General features: G+C 41.4%; 1 protein-coding gene across 4 annotated transcripts in view; it reads left to right on the top strand.

Annotated features, from left to right (window-relative positions):
• Positions 1-25,280, top strand: part of LOC132891931 (FERM, ARHGEF and pleckstrin domain-containing protein 1-like) — a 135,504-nt gene that overhangs the window by 13,469 nt on the left and 96,755 nt on the right. For all 4 annotated transcript variants that reach the window (XM_060930070.1, XM_060930071.1, XM_060930069.1 and 1 more), the window contains one exon: positions 369-564. In XM_060930070.1, the coding sequence (XP_060786053.1) occupies positions 394-564 (171 nt within the window). In that variant the 5' untranslated portion in view covers positions 369-393. The remainder of the gene's footprint in view (positions 1-368; positions 565-25,280) is intronic.

The raw sequence follows: 25,280 nt of genomic DNA, 5'->3' as shown, positions 1-25,280 counted from the left end.
ACTTTTTTTTTTTTTTTTCTTCTGTGGATTGGAAAAGAGCTCATCTGCATATTGTGGCCTTTAGCCATATACCAAATGTCTGACTAATAATATATCGTGCAGCTCTAAAGCACACTGTTTCTAAACTAGAAATACTTGATTGGGTGTACAGCTGAATTAATTCCCTTCCTTTTACTATCCAATGCCACACATTTGACTTTAGATTTCGGTTCGTATCCAATTCAGTGTACAGCTCTACAATGTCACCTCGGGTCCATCGCTACAAGACAGTCTTCCATTCATGTCACGTTCTGATTTAATTACAGAGCAGGAGGTTTATGGTTGTGCTCTCTCACATGCCGTGTGTGTGTGTTGTGTTCATCTTCCAGGCCAGTGGAGGGAGCGAGGAAGACTATGGTGGAGCAGGAGCCAACGTCCTCGGCAGGGCAGAGGTTGGGTGCCCCGGAGTCACTGGGCATCAGCACGCTGGAATCGGGCCAAAAGCCACCAGCCATGCCTGCCGGCCGCCACATAGCCATCAGGGTGCGCATGCTGGATGACTCCGAGGAGATATTCGACGTCTCTGTGAGTGGCTGTTTCATATTTCATGTACCGCTGTATAATTTGCAGAATGTTGTAGGGTGATGTAGTCTGTAGGGTTTCGTGGACTGGGCTGAGGGATAGAGTCCTAGTGTCTGAGCACATTTTTATTTGATCACTTATTGAAAATGGAGAAAAGACAACTACTGTGTCGATTCTTATTGTTTGGCAATCAACACAGCTGCAAATTCATTACAGTTAACATGACTCATATAAATCAGTTAAGTTCAGTGAAGGGGCGGGGCTTTTTATTTGTACCTTTCGTTTGGAGTTGTACATTGCATACATTTTTGTGAATTTGTTTGAATGAGCTCGGTGTCGAATACGTGATTTAAAACCAAAATGAAACGACATTTTAAATAGTTTGAGAGATCTTGCTATGAAATGTATTAAAAGCCTCTTTACATGACATGGACATTATGAAACTGTTGATCGATTGATTACATTTAACAATTATTCCACAAAATCAAGTCGTACATGAGCTGATGGCTGACGAGGTGTGTCATCCGACAAATATCCGACAAAATCATTTTCGTTTAGAATGTGAACAAACCGGCGAAGTGACAGTAGCAATTTGTGACAAATGAGAGAAGAATAATTCTTGGAAAAAAAGAGACGTTTTTACCATCAAATACTTTTTATTCCATAGTTTGTTGCCTTGGGGGGGGGGGGGGGGGGGGATTCGAGTAGTGTTTTTTATTTCGTCCCTGGTTGGTTCAGCAACATGCTCTGCCATTTTGTTGTTCTCTACTCACTAGGGTGGAGCTTAAATGACAAATCGTTTTTCATTCATTTTATTTGGTCTTGCCCCCTGAACATGTTCCATTTGTACTAAAAATCATACAGACAAAGTTTGTGCATTAGATCTTAAATTTTAATGGGAGCTTCAGTCACCTCGAAGATTACAAAAGTCACACATTTTATGCAAATTTTCAATAAACTCGTAAATTGTGTACAAAGCTCAAAGTCGTTTAATATTTTTTAGACATTAAACTCACCATCAGAATAGTATTTTATAATAAGCTATAGCACCAGGAAAACTGGTCAAAGCTAACTAATTATATAAAGCTACAAATTACTTTGGTACTGCACCAAAGTTCGTTTATATTGATTGATTGATTGATTTTATTTTATTAGCATTTGTTGCCGTGTGTACAAATTGTAAACTATATTATTATATAGCTCGTATACAATTCTCGTCCTTTGCCTTTCTGTGATAGAGCTCACTGTGATGGCTGCTTCTTTAATGTATGATTTTTATATAACTTTTTATTTCGTGTACGTGTATAGTAAGTTTTAGAAAAATTAGACACGTGTTCTTGGCCAGCTCTGTATTTGTATATATTGTACAGAACTACAGATTCAGAACATGTATTCAGATAATTGCACACAGACACGTATTCAAAAGAAGTACCCATTCTACAGGCTTTTTTTTGGCCTATTGGTACTTTTCTTTTTGATATATTTTATCAGTAAAGTAAATGAAAAAAAAATACTGTTCAACAAAATAGTTTATTTATACACTGACAGTTATAGCAATGTGACATATTTACCATGCACTAGTTCTGTATCCAGACGTCAGAGGTACTCGAAAAAGTGTCTTCAATATGCATATAGGTAGACCTAGGGCCAGTAGAGGCTTTTTTTTTTTTTTTTCCTCCCTAAGCATATTTTCAGCTTATGTTGTCCAGCACTGTGGGATAGGATCGGCTAGATCAGTTGGCTCCATAATGTTAGTGATCAGTTTTTAAAATGATTAACACTATAACAATTGCACAGTGTACATTTCACTGTATACTTTGCAATAAACCCTTAATAAACTGATATTTTAATGCTGCCCCAATCCATTCCAGTGTGGTATTATTGTAGGCCCTACTTCATGCTGATTGAGCTACCAGTTAGATTTCTTCATTTTTGTTAATATTTTACCAGAGGGGGGGAATATATATGTACACTACCGTTCAAAAGTTTGGGGTCACTTTGAAATGTCTATTTTTGAACGAAAAGCACTGTTCTTTTCAATGAGGATCACTTTAAACTAATCAGAAATGCACTCTATACATTGCTAATGTGGTAAATGACTATTCTAGCTGCAAATGTGTGGTTTTTGGTGCAATATCTCCATAGGTGTATAGAGGCCCATTTCCAGCAACTCTCACTCCAGTGTTCTAATGGTACAATGTGTTTGCTCATTGCCTCAGAAGGCTAATGGATGATTAGAAAACCCTTGTACAATCATGTTAGCACAGCTGAAAACAGTTGAGCTCTTTAGAGAAGCTATAAAACTGACCTTCCTTTGAGCAGATTGAGTTTCTGGAGCATCACATTTGTGGGGTCGATTAAATGCTCAAAATGGCCAGAAAAATGTCTTGACTATATTTTCTATTCATTTTACAACTTATGGTGGTAAATAAAAGTGTGACTTTTCATGGAAAACACAAAATTGTCTGGGTGACCCCAAACTTTTGAACAGTAGTGTATGTATATGTGTGTATAGGTGGTAAGATGGTCATATTTAATAACTAAAAATTAGCTCCCCCCTACTACTCACGGTATATGAGCTGATAGCCTTGTCGTAGAGTAGCCAATCAGAGCGCGTGATTGTTCATATCCAGCGAATGTGGATAGAATAATGCTCTTTATACTGACTCATTTGTTACATTGTGCATTAGTCAAGTATAACTTGATATGAAACTTGAAAGAGGAAAAGAAAAGTTGTTGAAGTAAAACTGAATATAATCCTGTTTGAAAACCATAACACGACAAGAGCGCTTTCGTTTTTGATACCTGATGAATAAAAGCAGATGTTGATAATGGAGTGAGTCCACACTGTTGTGTGTGTGTGTGTGAGAGAGGGAGGGAGGGAGGGAGAGAGAGTGCGTGCTGGATGACCAGATCATGATGGAAAGGACTGACTGCAGTTTGCTGTTGGCATGGTAACTGAATGAATGTGGTTTCTTTTTTTTTTTTTTAAATAAAGTTGCATGAATGAACAGGAAGGATAAATATTCTGCCTCAGAGTCAACACACGCAGCAGAGCATTTACAATCCCGGCTTCTTACGCTAGTCGTAAACAATACTCGGTGCGTTTACATGCACATCCAAATCGAGCTGCTGTCGGTAATCGAGCTAAGGGTCCCAGCAGGGGTGCCAGAGAAATCCAATCCTACATGCGCACAAGGAAATCGAGCTATTGTGTGAGGTACATTGTGCACCCGAGCCACAGGTGGCGCTACACGCCCCATCGTGTTGGTACACTTCCGGTTGTCGTCATGAAGAAGAGCTATTCAAGAGTGTAAACAAAGTTATCAGTTCCGTGTTCACAAGAAGAACGATGACGAGGACCGCAACATCGAGAGAGAGAAGATGGACAACAACGTTGTCATGCCGACCGAGGCTGTTGTGTTTCCCGCTTGTGGTCTCGTCACTTCCGGAAGGGGCAGTGCTGAAGTAAGTAGCTCGACTACGTAGCTCGATAGGGTTTACATGCACTAAGTAGCTCGGCTACAATCGCATAATCTAGGTCGCGTAGCTCGATTACGAGAAATCCAGTTCGGTTCGATTTCAGCCGAGCTAAGGTGTTTCCATGGCATTTAGAACTTCGATTTCAGTCGAGCTACGGCAGAAATTCGATTTTCTCTCTGTGCATGTAAACGCACTGACTGTTTCAGCCTGATTGACCCTAATTGTTATGAAATAGTTTTGTTAGTGAAGTTACGGTCAAATAGTCGCAGCTGTCTGTATGGTCTGGTGGAGCGAAGCGGTTTTGTTTTACCGTATGTGAAATTAACGAAACTGCCTGAAGTTTGAAGTTGCCATGAGGTTCAAATCAGTTACTGTGTGTGTGCTTCCTTTATAGGAACGACTGAAGGCTCTTCGCACATGTTCCGAGCTTTTCTTTGTGCAGAAGTGTGTGTGTGTGTGTGTGTGTGTGTGTGTGTGTGTGTGAGGTTTGTATGAAGTCTTTCTGCTCTCCATCTGATAGTGATCCTGATTTTAGAGCTTGGTTAAAGTGAGGACTCTTTAGGGCCTTGCTGTACTTCCCTGGTGTGAGTTTGTGGTTGTGCTGCATGTTGCTGTTAAATCTGAAGCAGGATCGTCACACCGGGTGGAGTCTGAAATCATATGTTTATTTTAGTTGAAACCTGCAGTATTGCAATTTTCTCGAACCACTGCTGAAATGGAGAGAGAGAGGGAGTGGGAATTTGGGCAGCTCTTTTTCGTATGTGTGCGAGAGAGAGCAGGGCTGAGGAGAGGAGAAAAAGCCTCGTGTTGTGCTTTTCTTTCCTCTTTGGCTGGAGCCCGAGCTGCATTGAGTAAAACTCTGTTCATAACGCGCAGCCTGACGTCCAGCCTGCACGCTCGTGTTTTTCAGCATTCCACTTACTGCAGATTAATGCATTTTGGCTTCAGCGCTCGGCTGTGACCTAAGAATAGCTTCTGTAACTTTCACAAAAAAAAAACATCCCGTATTGTTTCTCTGCGCTGAGAGATGCTGCTTCTGCTTTAGTTCAGAGAGAGGAACTTGGTCAGTTAGTGAAAGAAGTAAGACAGTAATTGTGCTTTTTGTCGACGAATATACTGACTTCATGCCCAGGTTGTGTATTATAGTGAGTAAACAGGAGAACCGTAAAGTATTGCCGAATGTCCTGCATTCTGGTTTATAGCCACCATTTACGATGAACCTTTCTGTTCTCTGCTTACTTGTTGCTAGCTTCAGAGCTCTGCTAGCTTCAGTCTGTCGTTCCTTGTCTGCTCTTTATTTTAAAGAGCCTTTTGACACACTCAAGCCAATGTGTCCATACCTGGATTTCGTATTAAGGTTATTATTGTAGTTGCATCATGTCCATGACTGATACTCAGATCTTAATTGGTTGATGGACCTTTTTCCTGCTTTTTGGTTCTACGATAGAAGTCGTCATCTAGAGAACTGATAGAAATGGTACAGTAACAGTGTTCCAGCTAGCTTTCCAAGATGGCAGGGTGCTACTGATTATCATGGGCAATTTTTTTTTTAGACAAAGAATCTATCATGCCGTACTGAGCAACTTTTGTAAAATAAAGTAAGCAAATCTGAAACTTCTTAAGGCCAATTTATGCTGACAACCCAGTCCCCGCAGATGGCGTCGCAGACAGTGTCTGCGTAGCCCCCCCACCTTCGCAGACGCTCTGCACGCACCTGCCAAAAATTGTGACCACCGCAGAAGCCTCGCAGACAGCGTCGCAGACAAGAGGGCTCTGATTGGTCCACTCTACATCCGCTGTACACGCACTTCCGCTTCCCTACTTTCCCGGTTTGGTTTGTTTTCACTACCGCCATTTTTAAAAACACGAGCGAAGATGGAGCAGCACGAAGAGCAGTTGATCGAGGAAGTGAGGAAGTACGTACATCTATACGACTCCAGTTCTAGTCATTATAAGTAACCGGAGGATAAACACTCCACTAACCACACCCACCAACTACTCCTAGCGATTTCGCGACTTTGCGCCCCCTTGTGTTGTGGCGGTGAATAACATCGCGCACGCCTATTACTCCCCGCTCAACAATAAATTACAACTGTCTGCGAAAAGCTGTCTGCGAAAGCCTTGTCGCAAGAGCATGCAGAGGCCTTTAGTTAACCAGTTTAATACAGTGCTTCATAATGTCACTTGTACATGCTTGGCACACCTTGAACTGTCACTCACGTCCACGCACCTTTGCATGACAGTCTAAAGTTGGTTAATGCTGTTAATGAGGCAGTCAGTGATGGTGTAGCTCACTCTGGCCCTTGTCTAGTCCAGAAGGAACGATCGAAAGTGGACCACCTCGCGCAATAAATGTTGCAAGCTATATAGATGCTGTATAGACCCTAGGAGTACCGACCCATTTGCCAGAAAAAATCCAAAACGGCAAGGAATTGACCAAGAAGAAGTGATTTATGATGATTATTTTTTTGTTTGTTTTGAACTGCTCATTAAGGCTTAAAGTGCATATCATGGGTAAATTCAGGAGCAAGATCAATGTAATTCTCCTATTTTATATTAAACTTTGGTCAAATATCTGTAACATTCTGCATTCTCTGCAATTTCTTTACCTTGCGCAATACCAGAAAAATTCAGTTGAAATCGAGCCATTTGAGGCGAATTGGTCCGCCTCTGAAAAAACTTGGCATTTGGATTTCCCGGCAAACATTGATTTTGGTGACGTCGCGTGCGGGACGCCTCCCTCTGAATCCTACGTCAGCGCTGGTTTGTTTATGAGAAAACGACCTGGTGGTTTTCTGCAAATTTCTTCAACGTTATCACGTAATTATTAAAATGGTTAACAGATGTATCGTAGGAGGGTGTAGCAACACCAATCTTGATGGGATTAGTACTCATCGTTTTCCAAAAGACCGGACAATGAGAGAGAAATGGGAGCGCTTGGTCTACACAGGATGTGCACTGAAACCGTGCAAAGCTCGCGCAGCCTGCTGGCGCTTCCGCAGGGGACGTCACGAATCTGGCTCCAGACTCCCTTGGGATTTTTCCAGACGCGTTTTATTTTATTTTTTTCTGCTGTAGACAGATGGCCTTGTGCAAAATTACCCTTCTGGATGAGTGTGTGAAGGGACATACTTTCATATAAAAAACAAACAAACATGAAATTGGTCCAGAATATGCACATTAATTAGTCCATAAGTTCATTAATAATTGTAATTAAGCAAATCTGGGTAGAAGTTATATGCACCCTAGGTACCCCTACCTTCATGCCAGAAAGAATCAAAATTGGTGAAGAATTGAGGGAAAAGAAGCGATTTGTGTGAAAAGCGGATGATGCACATGATGGCATAAGCTCATCGCCTGTCGGGCGGATGAGCTAATAATAATAATAATAATAATAATAATAGTGTTAACTGATCATTAACAGGCTTTCGTCTAAACCGGGGAACAGGGGCGCTGTTCCCCCTTACCGAAATGCCGATTGAACCCCAAGTCACACTTAGGCCATGCGCTTATATGCTACTGCACAACATGCAATCTTTCTCAAAACGATCTTTTCTCCATGAAAACATCCCAGCAACACCACGTGACAATGTGTCTGATCATCAAATACGTTATAATTACTCCAAAAATATTCCAATCATAGTAGATACACCGCCAGACGGTGCAAAAACAATCCGAATTGGCGTTTTCCAGACTGAGGCGCCATGTTTAGTTGTTTACTTGTCGCTGCTGCTCTCGCGAGATTTGACATGGGTTACATACAAGGTCAGCTGACTTGTAGAGCGCGATTTCTCGAGACTCAATGACCTTTCACCCACCGGCGCGGGAGCTTTTGACAGAAGTAGTTCGCGAGTTGTTTTTGTTGACACTTGGGCATTTAAAGATGTCATCCCGCGGCACGAAGCGGAAGAAAGCCAAAGACTGTCCGGGGCAGAAGATTACTTCTTTCTTTTTCTATGTTGACAAACAATTTGTTACAATTTCCCTCTCAGATAGCCTCAGAATGTCCCATTGGAGCCTCAATTTTTCAAAGGCTTCACACGGCGGGGGGGGGGACGGACAACCAACACCATTCCCCCCCCCCGCTGCCATGGTGAGCGCCCTCATACTAAATTTTTCTAGAAAAAACCCTGATTAATATTAGTCTGGGATATTCATGTTAGATTAGCTGTAGTCTAACAGGTTTATGTTAACGTTAGTGACTAGATTTTCTAAGATCTAACTTATATCTAGAGTCGAGATCTATCGGTCCTAACTTTTTGTTTAGTCAAGTTTATTTGTATAGCACTTTGCGACAATGTCTATTGTTAAAAGCAGCTTTACAGAAAATTAAAGGCTTTAAACATGAGCTAATTTTATCCCTAATCTATCCCCAATGAGCGAGCCTGTGGCGACGGTGGCAAGGAAAAACTCCCTCAGACGACATGAGGAAGAAACCTCAACTTCCAGGGTCCGGTTTCACTAAAGTAGTTTAGACTGGTCTATGGGTTAAGATTGGTCTTAAGTTTCTTTATAGACCAGTCTAATGCAAGTAAGACAGTTTCACAAAAGTTAAGATTAATTTTTTAAGTCTAATTTTAGGCTTAAAAAGTAAGACACCCTCCCCCCAGTCTAATATGGGTCTAAGGGCTATAAAATTTAATTTAAAAAAAAAACAAAACAGTCAAGCCATAAGTGCCATCAATGTCAATAACTCCAAGAAAGCTTGAAATGTTAAGGCAGTGAAGTACATTGCAAGTATGTAATACACAAATTTAGGCTCTTATAATCTAACTATAAAGTATTCAATAAAGAACAAACAGTGTAATGCCAGCTTATTCATTTTATTACTTATAAATATATATAAATAATATCAATTCATTTATGCATATAATTACATCACCACTCATCACTTATCTCTCTCTCTCTCTCTCTCTCTCTCATATATATATATATATATATATATATATATATATATATATATATATATATATATACACACACACACACATTACTACATCACTCCTCCATCTGCGCGAGTCTCTTCAATTTAAGTTGCAGTCTTTCCTTTTGGTAGGCTCTTCGTGTAGTGTCACATCCGCGCAGGTACTGGGTGATGACAACTCCGAGGGTGAAGGAGCCTCAGCTTCAACGTTGCTAAGGGAGTTGCTGCTGGGTCTGGCGAAGCCGGTTACTCCGCTCTCCTTTCCTCCTTTCACTCCCCAGAATAAGGGCGACTCGTCGCCATAAATGTTGATGACCATTTCGGTGGTTACTTTTAGTTTCTTCAAACCCTCTCCTCCAGTGGGGGTGTTTTTACGCACGGCAGCAACATCTCTTCTCGCAGATGGATTAACGCTATTCACAGACGACGTTATTTTTTCCCACACTTCATGTTTTTTCTTATTGCTACATTCTTCGCTGAATTTGCCTAATAAAACGTCTTTGTAGGAATTAAATTCCTCTAATATAGCCAGATTTTCCGAGTGGCTGAACGACCACTGTCCGCCATTTTTTTTGTTTTGAAAAGAGTCTTAAAATACCCACAATCCTTTGCAGCATAGTACGACTTAAGATAGTCGGAGTCTTAACTGCTTTGTGCAACAGTATTTGTTAGACGTCTATGCTAAGCCCGACTATACCCGCTGTCTAAGTTAAAGTCATAGTCTAACTTAGTGAAACCGGCTGCAGATCTACTTGCATTCTGGCTAACAGAGATGCTTAGTTCTCAGCCCCCTGCTGCTTTAACCGATTCTTTTCTCTTTCACGCCTTTGTAGGCATCACTGCTTTTCAAACGTACCTTACTGCACTGACTTGTTATTGTAATAAGACAAAATGGTTGTCTTGACTGCACTAATATTGTGTTGAGATTTATCAACGTGTTGCTTTCATTGCAAGTCAGCAACACTCGTTAGGGCACACTTACTTTCTGTCGCAGAACGTACGTGCCGGGTGCTTGGAAAGTTTTGTGAGTAGGGCACAAATAAATTTGGGCATGATGCTGGTATTACAGTAATGCTTTTACGGCTGAGGACTACAGCTGACTTGCTCGCTTTAGGACTGCAGTTGTCATGAACAGTTTTGCACTCAAGTTTCCATCAATGAAGAGTTACATCATCAACGAAACTGACTTCATGTTAAAACTGTTAATGTTATAGTCATGCTGTCTGTTGTTGCCCAAATGAGGATGGGTTCCCTTTTGAGTCTGGTTCCTCTCGAGGTTTCTTCCTCATGTCGTCTGAGGGAGTTTTTCCTTGCCACCGTCGCCACAGGCTCGCTCATTGGGGATAGATTAGGGATGAAATTAGCTCGTGTTTTAAGTCGTTCAAATTCTGTAAAGCTGCTTTGCGACAGTGTTTATTGTTAAAAGCGCTATACAAATAAACTTGACTTGACTTGGTATTTGAGGGCAGGGCGCACGTTCTGGAGGGCATGGCATGACACGCTGGTAAAATAAACTAGCTGGAACACTGACCGTGTCCACCTTCCGTCATTTTAATCTTATTTTCACTTTGGAGTCAGTGCCGCTTTGGGATGCACTGGGTGTGTAGTGTAGGTTTTTTTTTGTTTTTTTTATGCGCATGACTGGTGAAATATTCAGTAGTGTGTGTGTGTGTGTGTGAGAGAGATTTGGTTGGGAGGAATGGCATGGTTATGTTGCACATGAAAGTTTGATATTGCACAAACTTGATTTCGAAGTGATGGCAGTTTACATGTACAATATGTAGACATCAGCTAAAGCACTCAAGGTTGTGTGTTACAGTGATGATTACAGGGGGAAGCCATGACCTAATGCTTAGAGGAGCAGCTTTGGGACCAAAAGGTTGCTGGTTCGATTCCCTGGATCAGCAGGAATGGCTTTCTTCGACTCGTTCAATATTGTGCTAGCTGAATAGAATATATCTGATAGACCTCGAAAAAAAAAAAAGCCAGCCAATATTATTTAAATATGTAATGCATGTTGGTCGTGGTGTTCTGTAAAGTTATCCTATCTCTTGGATTTGTCCTACCAAGCCTACTGCGCATGCGCGAAATCAAATAATTACAATGTAGGCATATTTGCAATTCAGAAACGTATAAAATACAGTATTTATAAACAAACGAAACGATGCCCCGTCATAACTTTGACTGCCCAGTGCCCACTGCGTGACAGAATTAGCAAGTTCTCATACAGACCGTGTTATTATTCAAAACAAGTCATTACAAATTATTTGACTCGGCCAAAGACTCGACCAGTACGCACAAAACATAAAAATCGGCAAATGCGTGAAATACTCACCGATTTTCTATCAGCCCAGCTGATCGGTAGGACAAAACTCGTTCCAAGATATGACGTCATGTGTTCTGCGCATGCGCAGTAGGCTTGGTAGGACAAATCCAAGAGGTAGGATAACTTTACAGAACAGTGGCAGTGTGGAACTTCAAGTGCAGATCTCGCAGGCTGTCAATATGAGAATATGATCACACATTCTTGCTCTCTCGTCTGTTTTTGATGCATCGCATTGTGATATTGCGATTAAACATTTACGGTGCCCTCCACGATTATTGACCCCCTTGTGAATATTAGTAAAGTTTTTTTTTTTTTTAAATCCACCTTTTGTTGTTGAAGCGTCATCTCACAGTGAAAAAATGAGAAAAATCCAACCTTTTAATTGAAATGAATTTATTCAGAGGAAAAGCAAATCCTTCATCAAGAATTGATTATTTTCAGCAAAAAACCCCACACGTGCTACTATTATTGGCACCCTCGGAAATACAGTGAACACAATGTAACTGAAGCATGTTTCCCATTTAAATTGTACATTTTTGAATTGACTGGAGTGTGTAGGAACTTTCCAGCTGTAATCCATGACTTCCTAATTAACTGGGGGACAAATATGAGGTGACACAGAGGCCAAATTCCTTTTGTCAACCATTAACGTTGGAAAGAGAAGAGAACACACAAACCAAATGAGGGAGAAGTGTGTTCACCTTCATAAGTCAGGGAATGGTGATTTAAAAAAAAAAACATAGCTACTTGCCTGAAAATGTCCATTTCTACTGTTAGGACAATAATTATTAAAAAAAAAAAGTGGATGCAAACTTGCCTGGAAGAGGACCCGAGTTGATTTTGCCCCCACAAACAGTGATGAGGGTAAGAGGCAAAAAAAAAAAAAAAAGATCCCCAAGGTAGAGCCCTGCACTCCCATGGGGGTCCCGCGGGACTTGCGGGACCCGCCGCAAAGCAGTGTGGCGCAGGACAAATTTTGAAAGCTCATTGCGGGCGCGGGCAGGACCGGAAGTGCACATATGCTGGCGGGAGTGCACATATGCAGGCGCGGGTGGGAGCGGTGATAAGCTGCAGTCCCGCTAACTAAAAACGTGTTTTAAACAGGTTACACAGTGACGGTAGGCTTGACTCAATGCTATCCCAGAAATCCTTCCTGTAATATGCAAATTTGGCCGCCTCTGATTGGACAGCCAAATTTGCATATTACAGGAAGGATTTCTGGGATAGCATTGAGTCAAGCCTACCGTCACTGTGTAACCTGTCTCTCTGATTAGAGTTGTAGACTGACTCAAGCAGTAAATCACTTCACTCATGGTACAAAGCAAGCCCATTCACTTTATGCTGATCAGAGAATTACAATGGTTTCTCATGTGACAAAAATGTGCGATTCGCGATTAAATATTTTAATCGCTTGACAGCACTAATTATTATTATTATTATTATTATTAGAGACACTACATGCTGAATTCAGAAACAAGGTAAATAATAACAAATGTGAACGTGAGCTGTAGATATTTATGCTCAAATCCACTCAAAGTAGGGGGCGGGGCACCATCACGCTGTGTCGAGACAAGAACTTTCCTGAGAAATAACTCGAACGTCTGCATCATGCGGGATTTGTGGGCGGGAGCGGGACAAAATATGGCAGGCGGGAGCGGGACTGAAAATCATAATTCTTTGCGGGCGGGAGTGGGACTGCACAATGCGGGCGGGAGCGGGACTGAAAAATCTGACCCGCGCAGACCTCTACCCCAAGGATCACTGTTGGTGAATTACAAGGAAAGAGTCAAATCTTGGAGTTTCAAAACCGCCATCAGACACCACCTCCATGCCAACAGGTTATTTGGAAGATATGTCAGAAAAAAGCCTTTTCTGTCAGTTACCCACAAATGTAAGTGTTTTTCCTCCAAAGACCCTGGAACCCTTGTTAAGGTCCATCATGGACTCCATGAGACACCAGGACATTTTAAATCAAAATCTGGCGCCTCTGCCAGGAAATTAAAACTGGGTCGTCACTGGATCTTCCAGCAGGAAAGTGATCCAAGGCACTTGTCCACATCAAGAGAGAAATGGTTCGCTGAGCACAGAATCAAGCTTCTGCCATGGCCATCTCAGTCCCCTGACCTGAACGCCATTGAAAACCTGTGGGGTGAGCTGAAGAGGAGAGCGCGCACAAGGGAAGGTTTAGGACCCTGGATGATCTGGCGAGGTTGTGTGAAGAGGAACGGTCTCAGATGCCCTGTTCTGTATCTCCAACCTTATAAAATGTTATAGCAGACTTTAGTGCTGTTTTACTGGTAAATGGAGATTGTATAAAGTGCTGATAATAGTGGCCCATGCATTTTTGTTGAAAAATAATGGTTTCTTAGTGAAGGTTATGTTCTTCTCTGAATAAATTTTTCAATTAAAGGTTGGATTTTTCTCTTTTTTTTTTTCAGCGTGCAATAAAGCGATTTCACCGCAAAGTGGATTTAAAAAAAACAAAACCTTTTTAGTAATCTTTACAAGGGGTGCCAGTAATTATGGAGGGCACTGTAAATAGTAATCCAGGTTTGCTGTCTTTTTTTTTTTTTTTTTTTTTAAATAAGACAGTAAACCTGAATTACTATTTACAGTGCCCTCCATAATTACTGGCACCCCTTGTAAAGATTAGTAAAAAGGTGTGTTTTTTTTTTTTTTGAAAAATTCCAGTGGTTTTCACATCACGTTACATAGATGACTTGGAGGTTTTGAGGTTTGTGCAGTTATTGGGGAGAAAAAGAAAAAAAAATTTCCCTTTCAACCCACTGAACAGATGAATTCCACTACATTATCCCCCCCGTCCATGTTAAATCAGCAGTGAAAGTGTTTAGTCGTAGACTGAAAGCACAGGCCGTCTATCTGTCTGTCTGTGATTCTCTGTGGTTTTCCTTCACACAGAGCTGCACAGATGTTGCAGAAATGGTAATTGCGACTGACTGACTGTTTTTCCCCCAGAAAACGTCTCTGTGTTGTGTTGTGTTGTGCTGTGCTTTATGTCCTGGGGCTGGTGCATGTGTGGAGCCAGCTGTTTGGGAATGAAGTTGGTGATGTTGCATGCATGCGGAATATTTACTGGTAGTATTTAGGCACGCAATGAATATTTAATTCATATTGATGAATATTTCATTTGCTAAATCTGGTATGGTACACTCTGAGCAGGGCTTAAATGCCCAACACTGATAGTTTGGCAGTGCTGAGATTTCAGCTTTCATCCTTCTGATTTCTTTACAGTACTCTAATACCCTGCCCACACTAGATTTAGATACTCTAATACCCTGTCCACACTAGATTTAGATACTCTAATACCCTGTCCACACTAGATTTAGATACTCTAATACCCTGTCCACACTAGATTTAGATACTCTAATACCCTGTCCACACTAGATTTAGATACTCTAATACCCTGTCCACACTAGGGATTTTGTACTGATATGATACTACTTTCGTACCGCAACACCTGTCCACACTAGCAACTGTAGCGGTATAACTGTATCGGTACGAAATAGGGTTGGGCGGTATTACGGTAAGAAGGTATCCCGAGGTATCCAAAAGTACCAACGGTATCGGTCTCATTACCGTCATTTTAAAAAAATATATAATATCTAAATAAATATGGAGTACATGAGGTCATAATATAAAATAATAAATTGAAGATCATCCCGAATAACTGTGTGATCGTATTTTCACTAATTCTATCAATTTCCTAAAGAAGTTTTCATCGCGTGCAGGGTTGTTTATGTCGTTACCATGGCAACCCTGCGTGACATTTTGAGACCGGGGGTGTCATGGCTCAGATGGCTAAGGCACCGTACCATAAATTCGGGGACCCGGGTTCGATTCCGACCCGAGGTTATTTCCCGATCCCGTCTCTCTCTCCCCCGCTCATTTCCTGTCTCTCTATACTGTCCTATCTAAAAAAAAAAAAAAAAAAGAGACTGAGACCGCGGTTGAAAGATGGCAAGTCAAGATAACGAGTTAGTGGCAAAAAAAAATACAACATCGGCAGTGTGGCAGTATTTTGGTTTCAAACCAAACGAAAAATCTAATATGTCCCCTAAGGCACACCATAGCCTGGGGTACTCCACTTCCACGAGATCTCTCCAATGAGTTGTGTTTTGAGTAGGTTACATGAGTAACAACAAGGTAAAATAATATAACGTATGACATTTGGGATGTGGGTAATAAACGTTTGAAATGTCATCTACTGAAGAAACGGAAGAAAACATCGTAGCGTAAACTGTTAGGTTTCTGGTGGGAATTAGCAATGCGCTTGCTGTCTTTGTTGGGTGTGTTAAACCGTATGGATTTAAGTGGAATAATTGTAAGGAGTTATGTGATCAAGACAACGTTTTAAGCAAGGTAAGGCCATTTGATTATTAATTTCCCCGCCATGGCATGACGTGGGCCCATATGATTTTGCCTTGTGCAGCTATCACGCATTTGAATTAGGTTCGCCTCATTTGCGCTGAAGAATATGGTTTATCGCGCAGTCTAAACGGACTTGGGTATTGGTTGAATCTTTTTCTTTTTTTATTTCCCATGCTTGAAAGGGTATGATCCTGCTCATCGTGTACTTTTTTTTGATGGAGTAGGTGAAATAGTGCTGCAAATGGCGTTTCAACGCAGACATGTGTAAACGACAGTTGAATGCTATTTTCAAGATGAAGGAAGAGTTGCGTGATGCTTTGAAATATCTCTTAATCCATTCATCAATGCACACAATTCGCTTTGCTGCTTAATCCATACCACAATGCACACAATTCGCTATGCTGCTTTTAAATAGTACATTTGAGGCATAGGCGCACGTTACACAGTAGGCCGAAACAAAATATTATTTTTTTCTCGGTAATACCGTATACCCCGGGAAAACACAGAGACGGTTTAAAGGTATCAAAATTTGGATACCGCCCAACCCTAGTACGAAACCCACAAATGTATGGGTTTCGTACCGGTACAGTAGCGCTTCGCTGTAGTGTGGACAGATGAAGCGGCTCTGTATCGATACAAATATAATGCGCATGCGCAAAGTCACACACCTCAATCGATGTCTTCGCTGAATAAAATAGTGAAGAACGGAGATTCGTTTTCTTTGTTTCTTTCTCAACTGCCTCGCGCGTTTTATACGATTCGACTGAATAAATGACCACCAGAAATACAGACTGTACATTGACAACAAAAAGCACACACGCGTTGTTTCATCTGCCATATTCTCGGAAGGAAGTTACTCGGTAACCACGGAAACATTTCGCGCACGCGCATTTCAACTACCGTGAAAGAAAACCACAAACATTTCTCACTAGTGTGGACAGATGCACTAAACTGTACCGGTATACTTTGTATCGATACAGTTATACCACTATCGTACCAGTATAGACTAGGGGTGTGCAAAAATATCGATACGGTGATATATCGCGATACTTTGTCTTCCGATTCAATATCGATACTCAAAATTTGAATATCGATATTTTTTTTCAAATAATAAAATCATGTTTCAGACGGGTTGTAAATCCAGTACGACTTCCGCACCTCCGCTCCGCGAGGTGTTGCTGTGCCGCTACCTCACTGCAAGGCACTCTTCGTCTTCTCTTTTTTCCCCTGGCGGTTGCAGTGAGGAAAAAAAAACAAGCAAGCATGGCTGTTAACATAAACCTAGAGACGCCGCCGAACTTTAAGGCAGATGTTTGGAGGCACTTTGGATTCCAAAGGAAAGGAGAAAAAAAACAGTGAGCCGGACAAAGAGAATGCACTTTGCAAAACCTGTTTCGCTCCAATTAAATTAAGATGCTCCAATTAAGATGCACACTGCACTTTTCAGTGTGTTTCAGACAGTGTGTTGTTCCTGCAAAATAAGCACAAGTTAAATGTTCTCAGGTATATGTTCTCAAGTTTACAAAGAACAAATTGATATTAGTGTTAGTACTGAAATGTATGTGCAGTCTGCAGTGCAAGTTTTAGTTTTCATAAAACAATTTGATTCTGCTTGTTAAGCAGCACTGATGTGTCCATGCTTACAGAAAAGCTGATAACACTAGCACAGAAATGGGAATTTTCTGTATGTTGTAGTGAAGCAACTCTTGGTTTTGCCAGCAGTGGAATAGAGACAAATATATGTCTGGCAAGAGTGTGTAGTTATGTATGTGAAATGTAATTTTACAGTGGTCAATAAATTCTGATTTTCTTCAGTGACACAGATATTGTGACGTGGTTGAAATTTCTTGCAATATATCGATTATCGCAGAATCGCTGTACCGTGATATCGTTATCGTGGGCAAAATATCGCCATAGTATCGTATCGTGAGGTATCTGGTGATACCCAGCCCTAGTATTGAGGTATTTCACTCACGTGACCAAGTCATGTGATGCTGCCATTTTGGACGGCACGGCTCGAATCAGTTTGAATGCGAGGAAGGCGACAAACGAAAAACATAAAAGAAAAAGGAGCGAGATGCAGAAAACACCTTCACTATCCAGCGACGTAGGGCATTTACAGGGCGAGCAGAGGGAGAGGTATTTGCAAAAATTGAGGTTAGCAGGCTTAGAGAATGACATTTACCTGCTTCCACCAGGATTGTTCACTGACAGCTAAGATTTGTTCACATTTTCATTTACTTTCAGTCCTCAGGATAAACAAAATGTTATTAAATGTCATTGAAATAACTTCTTAGTCTGTTGAGACATGGCCCGTTATAAGTTTTTTCTTTACTGTATTTACTAGTTTACTGAGCGCGCTCCGGGGCTGGCTGGCCGGCTAGCTAGCGCTCCGGGGCTGGCTGGCCGGCTAGCTAGCGCTCCGGGGCGGGCTGGCTGGCCGGCTAGCTAGCGCTCCGGGGCGGGCTGGCTGGCCGGCTAGCTAGCGCTCCGGGGCGGGCTGGCTCAGTAAACTAGTAAATCCAGTAAAGGAAAAACTTGAGACTGAAAGGTTTTAACAGTCATCCAAATGACTGAACGTAAACATTGCTACAGTAACATACCAGCTACTGTTGTTGACATTAGCTAGCTTGCCATCCAAAATGGTGGACACCGGGGCGTCACGTGACCCTGTGACGTCAGGTGAAATACCTCAATAGACCCCTTTCACTGACGTCACCCGAAACCGGAAGTAAACAAACCCTGCGCCATATTGGAAGACCAACAAACTCGTGATTAGGGGGAAATAACGGCAGCGCACGGTATTTGAACCCACGAGTCACTTGGATTATCAAAAACCTACAATGGTAAACTTTTGTGCTGTGTTAGGGTGTTCTAACAAAGCTGATGGGAAAGGTGAAAAGAAGTCTTTCTACAGAATACCAGCTGTGATTGAAACACAAGGGGAGCAAACCAAGGAGCTTTCTGCCAGGAGACAGAGAGAGTATTCAGCTGCTTTATGCAGAGCGGATCTGAATACTTCTCGTCTACAACAGTACAGAATATGTTCAGACCATTTTGTTACTAGTAAGTCACTAGGCTAGAGTGTTGTAGAACATTTTTTAAAATGTTTACTGAATAAAAACATCCTTAATTTTATCACATTTATGTTATGCATTTCATTTCTTTCTTTTGTTTTAATTTTCCTCCCTCCATCCCTCTTTGGATTTTAAATATAGTTTTTCCCCATGTCCAAATAATTCAAATATATATATATATATATATATATATATATATATATATATATATATATATATATAAGATAAGTAGTAAATTTAAAAATAAATTATGAAATAAAAAAATCCATAACAGCATGAATACAGATTGCAATAGTGGTCAAGTGCTATAATTTTTTTTTAACATGATAGTGGAGAATTTCATTTGATCTGCACTGATTATTATATGAAATATAAATGAACAAATTCTGAACAGGTCTTTCATAGAATGGAACAACTGTTAATGTAGTAAAGAAAACACTGTTAACATGTTAATAAAAGAAAATTTGCTGCTACATTTCAGGTGTAGTTTGTTTTATGTATGTATGTACTTGCATAGATGTGTACTTGGTCTTCCAATATGGCGCCCTAACAAAATCTCGCGGTGCGGTGACGTCACGCGAAAGCCCTCTATATATGTGAACACAGCATTTAATGGGCAAACTGAACATTCTGTTCACTTGAAAAGAGCTGGATGATGTGGCGATCTGGTATGTTGTTATTCCAAAAGTGTTGTATAGCATAGCGACATAATTTCAGTGCTATTATTTAGATTTAATGAGGTTTATGTCCAACACAGTGGCACTGAATACAATTCTTATTCTATAACTGTCTTATTAAATTACTTAAGTGAAGCACAGTTGGGTGTTTTTTGTTTTTTTTTTTAAATAAAACTTGAGCAGGCATGCTGTTGTAGGAAAATAATCAATGGGTTGGTGTGATGTGGCTTGATACAAAATGGATTATTTTCTCATAACCGCGTGTCAGTGTTTCATTCCTTTTTGTGTTACAATGGTAAGTTTATTAATGAATGATGTCATACTTTTTCAATAATTATAGTTACAAGTAATGTTGTGGAATGTCTGTGAAATATGTTAGTACTTGTTATAACAGCCATAATCAGCCATTTTTTTTCCCCCCATTTAATATGACAGAACATGCAGCTTGTCATGTTACAGAGAAACCGCAAAGCCCAACATTGTCGATTCTCCTGCGGCAGAAAGCGTAATGATGCTCCTGTACATCTGTTCGGTGCTGTGAGAGTGGAGAGGGAGTGAAAGAAAGAATGACGGGTAGAGAGGGAACGGGAATTCAGACAGCTGGGTTTCTTGTGTGTAAGAAAAGGAGAGGGAGTGAGAGGATGCCCAGTCTTTTTTTTTTTTTTTTTTAAATGATACAGGAAGTGTCTTTACCGAAAACACCATATCGACATTGACGTTTTTTGTTAAACAGCAGTATGCTTTTAATATCTGCTTGTTGTTCGGTTTATGTTATATGGAGTGTTTGTGATGTCCAAGCGAGTTAGTTGTTACTAGGACTGAACGACTTATTGATTTGAAATCAAAATCATGATTTGAATGAGCAAATCATAAAGGCTGTGATTTTTAAGGATATGTGTTCTGGAGTGCGTTTGACCCAGAGTTTAAAGTGTCATGTCAATGTTTATTTTTTTAAAAATATAAATTTATGATGGCGGCACGGTGGTGTAGCGGTTAGCGCTGTCGCCTCACAGCAAGAAGGTCCGGGTTCGCGCCCCGTGGCCAGCGAGGGCCTTTCTGTGTGGAGTTTGCATGTTCTCCCCGTGTCCGCGTGGGTTTCCTCTGGGTGCTCCGGTTTCCCCCACAGTCCAAAGACATGCAGGTTAGGTTAACTGGTGGCTCTAAATTGACCGTAGGTGTGAATGTGAGTGTGAATGGTTGTCTGTGTCTATCACTACGTTCACACTGCAAGGCTTAATGCTCAATTCCGATTTTTTTGTGAAATCCGATTTTTTTTTGTGAGGTCGTTCACATGAACAAATATATGCGACTTGTATGTGATCCTCAGTATGAACGAAAAGCGACCTAAAAGTGTTCCGCATGCGCATTGCAGGATGCGATGACGTCACACGCAGTGAGCATGGCCAGTGTTTACGGAAGTAACCTAAAGTTTCCTGTGTATGACAGTAGCCAGCATGGAGTACCTGGCGATGATGCGGTTGTTGTTGCGACGGAGCCAGAACATGCACAATAGCCTGATGTTAAGGAGGAGGTTGAGAAGGAAGAGGGCAAGGGTTTTGTTGTAACTTTTTTTGAGAGACCCGCCGCCTACTTCAGCGCAGAATAGTGACGTTTGTGGCTTGTTGATGACGTGTAAGTCGGATGAATGCGACCTGGCGGTTCAGACTGAAGTCGCATATGAAAAGATCGGATAGGAATTGGAATTAGGACCACATATCCAAACGGCCTGGGTCGGATTTGAAAAAATCAGATCTGTGTCGTTCATATTGTCAATAAAAGATCGGATACAGGTCACATATGGGCGAAAAAATCGGATTTGAGTCACTTCAGCCTGCAGTGTGAACGTAGTCTATGTGTCAGCCCTGTGATGACCTGGCGACTTGTCCAGGGTGTACCCCGCCTTTCGCCCGTAGTCAGCTGGGATAGGCTCCAGCTTGCCTGCAACCCTGTAGAAGGATAAAGCGGCTAGAGATAATGAGATGAGAGAAATTTATGACCACCTCCTTGTCCGATAGTCATGCTCGGCAGTCAGAAGGCGACTGCTTATACACCCATCAACAAATACGTGAACTCCAAGGGAATGCGTTACGTTCGTGGTGCGGAAAAGTTCACAGCCTCTGCTGAGTCAGAAGCAACGTCGGACAAGTTATCCTCGAAGAAAAGCAGCACTGCGGTGGTATGAGAGTATTTCGGGTTTGAGACAACAGACATGCAACAAAAGAAAGTGTTGTGCAAGGCATGTCGTGGAAGAGTCACCACATCACCACCAACCTATATATCATCACTTGAAAAAAGCACCAGAGGCAACTGTGTGGTGGGTGTATGGCGAAAAAGTCTAAAATGTTTTTAGCCCAGTAAACAAACCATCATTTCAGAGCAATTTGTGACTTGCCCCATATGAAAAGGGCTCATGAAGGCATCATGAGGTTATGGAGGCCGTAACTCACTACTTCGCAAAAGGCATGGTGTCTTAGCACCGTGACCAAAGGTGTGTTTCAAAAAGTCTTCTGAAGGCTGGATAAAGGACGAGCAATTCCCTCCTGCACGTGCGTCAGTCAGGTTGCTGTCAATCCAGTTACAATTATTTATTTAACTTTGTACAGCCACGACTTTTGTGACGATGGTTCTATTTTCTGTGCCAGTTTAAAAAAATGTAATATGTTGAAGCAATTCGTATCTTTTCTCATCCTTTCCCGAAAATATAGATCAGTTAATATTTTGGTATCTCGTGGTAATTCTGTCACATTTTTTAAATCTATTAGACAGTGAATATTGAACTGAAGCTTGACTTTTTAAAAATATCATAAATCACAATATCTGCCGGAAAAAAAAAATCACGATTAGATATTTTCCCAGGCGGTACGGTGGTGTAGTGGTTAGCGCTGTCGCCTCACAGCAAGAAGGTCCGGGTTTGAGCCCCGTGGCCGGTGAGGGCCTTTCTGTGTGGAGTTTGCATGTTCTCCCCGTGTCCGCGTGGGTTTCCTCCGGGTGCTCCGGTTTCCCCCACAGTCCAAAGACATGCAGGTTAGGTTAACTGGTGACTCTAAATTGACCGTAGGTGTGAATGTGAGTGTGAATGGTTGTCTGTGTCTATGTGTCAGCCCTGTGATGACCTGGTGACTTGTCCAGGGTGTACCCCGCCTTTCGCCCGTAGTCAGCTGGGATAGGCTCCAGCTTGCCTGCGACCCTGTGGAACAGGATAAAGCGGCTAGAGATGATGAGATGAGAGATTTTCCCCAAATCGTTCAGCCGTAGTTGTTAGTTTAGAAACGAAAACGTATCAGACAATACATTATTACAACCCTGCGATTTGCCGTGCGGTCACAACTATTGTCAGAGGTGCCGTTATAGAAAATTAATCAACAACATCTGGCCCATCAGACTTGAGAATTCAACTGCAGTGTGGTATAAAGGCGAGTATTTAATGTAGTAATATTACCAGGGCTGTTTTTGCTTACTAGGGCCAATTTGAGTTATTAATTAATGGCGGTTACTGTCTTTCAACATGTAATGAATACTCCCCAACATAATTCTTCTTCGTCTACTTTTGGCTGCTCCTGTTAGGGGGTTGCTACAGCGGATCTGTTCCGCACATTTGTTTTGGCACACCAGCTGCTCTTCCTGACGCAACCCTCCCCATTCTATCCGGGCTTGGTCACGAAGTATGCACTGGCTTGTGCAACCCTAGTGGCTGGGTATTTTACCTACAACCCCGATTCCAAAAAAGTTGGGACAAAGTACAAATTGTAAAAAATAAAAACGGAATGCAATGATGTGGAAGTTTCAAAATTCCATATTTTATTCAGAATAGAACACGGATGACATATCAAATGTTTAAACTGAGAAAATGTATCATTTAAAGAGAAAAATTAGGTGATTTTAAATTTCATAACAACACATCTCAAAGTTGGGACGAGGCCGTGTTTACCACTGTGAGACATCCCCTTTTCTCTTTACAGCAGTCTGTAAACGTCTGGGGACTGAGGAGACAAGTTGCTCAAGTTTAGGGATAGGAATGTTAACTCATTCTTGTCTAACGTAGGATTCTAGTTGCTCAACTGTTTTAGGTCTTTCTTGTCGTATCTTCCGTTTTATGATGCGCCAAATGTTTTCTATGGGTGAAAGATCTGGACTGCAGGCTGGTCAGTTCAGTACCCGGACCCTTCTTCTACGCAGCCATGATGCTGTAATTGATGCAGTATGTGGTTTGGCATTGTCATGCTGGAAAATGCAAGGTCTTCCCTGAAAGAGACGTCGTCTGGATGGGAGCGTATGTTGCTCTAGAACCTGGAGCTACAGTTAGGTCCATAAATATTTGGACAGAGACAACATTTTTCTAATTTTGGTTCTGTACATTACCACAATGAATTTTGAACAGAACAAAATTCAGGTACAGTTGAAGTTCAGACTTTCAGCTTTAATTCAGTGGGTTGAACAAAATGATTGCATAAAAATGTGAGGAACTAAAGCATTTTTTAAACACACTCCCTTCATTTTAGGGGCTCAAAAGTAATTGGACAAATTAAATAATTGTAAATAAAATGTTCATTTCTAATACTTGGTTGAAAACCCTTTGTTGGCAATGACTGCCTGAAGTCTTGAACTCATGGACATCACCAGACGCTGTGTTTCCTCCTTTTTAATGCTCTGCCAGGCCTGCACTGCAGCGGTTTTCAGTTGCTGTTTGTTTGTGGGCCTTTCTGTCTGAAGTTTAGTCTTTAACAAGTGAAATGCATGCTCAATTGGGTTGAGATCAGGTGACTGACTTGGCCATTCAAGAATATTCCATTTCTTTGCTTTAATAAACTCCTGGGTTGCTTTGGCTTTATGTTCTGGGTCATTGTCCATCTGTATTATGAAACGCCAACCAATCAGCTTGGCTGCATTTGAGCACACAGTATGTCTCTGAATACCTCAGAATTCATCCGGCTGCTTCTGTCCTGTGTCACATCATCAATAAACACTAGTGACCCAGTGCCACTGGCAGCCATACATTCCCAAGCCATCACACTGCCTCCGCCGTGTTTTACAGATGATGTGGTATGCTTTGGATCATGAGCTGTACCACGCCTTCGCCATACTTTTTTCTTTCCATCATTCTGGTAGAGGTTGATCTTGGTTTCATCTGTCCAAAGAATGTTCTTCCAGAACTGTGCTGGCTTTTTTAGATGTTTTTTAGCAAAGTCCAATCTAGCCTTTTTATTCTTGAGGCTTATGAGTGGCTTGCACTGTGCCGTGAACCCTCTGTATTTACTTTCATGCAGTCTTCTCTTTATGGTAGATTTGGATATTGATACGCCTACCTCCTGGAGAGTGTTGTTCTCTTGGTTGGCTGTTGTGAAGGGGTTTCTCTTCACCATGGAAATTATTCTGCGATCATCCACCACTGTTGTCTTCTGTGGGCGTCCAGGTCTTTTTGCATTGATGAGTTCACCAGTGCTTTCTTTCTTTCTTTTTCAGGATGTACCAAACTGTAGATTTTGCCACTCCTAATATTGTAGCAATTTCTCGGATGGTTTTTTTCTGTTTTCGCAGCTTAAGGATGGCTTGTTTCACCTGCATGGAGAGCTCCTTTGACTGCATGTTTTCTTCACAGCAAAATCTTCCAAATGCAAGCACCACACCTCAAATCAACTCCAGGCCTTTTATCTGCTTAATTGAGAATGACATAACGAAGGAATTGCCCACACCTGCCCATGAAATAGCCTTTGAGTCAATTGTCCAATTACTTTTGGTCCCCTTAAAAACAGGGTGGCACATGTTAAGGAGCTGAAACTCCTAAACCCTTCATCCAATTGTAATGTGGATACGCTCAAATGAAAGCTGAAAGTCTGGACTTTATG

Source organism: Neoarius graeffei, chromosome 9, assembly GCF_027579695.1.
Source record: "Neoarius graeffei isolate fNeoGra1 chromosome 9, fNeoGra1.pri, whole genome shotgun sequence".
Lineage (NCBI taxonomy): Eukaryota > Metazoa > Chordata > Actinopteri > Siluriformes > Ariidae > Neoarius > Neoarius graeffei.
The sequence above is the reverse complement of the archived record's forward strand: the minus strand, read 5'-3'. Positions and strand labels throughout refer to the sequence as shown.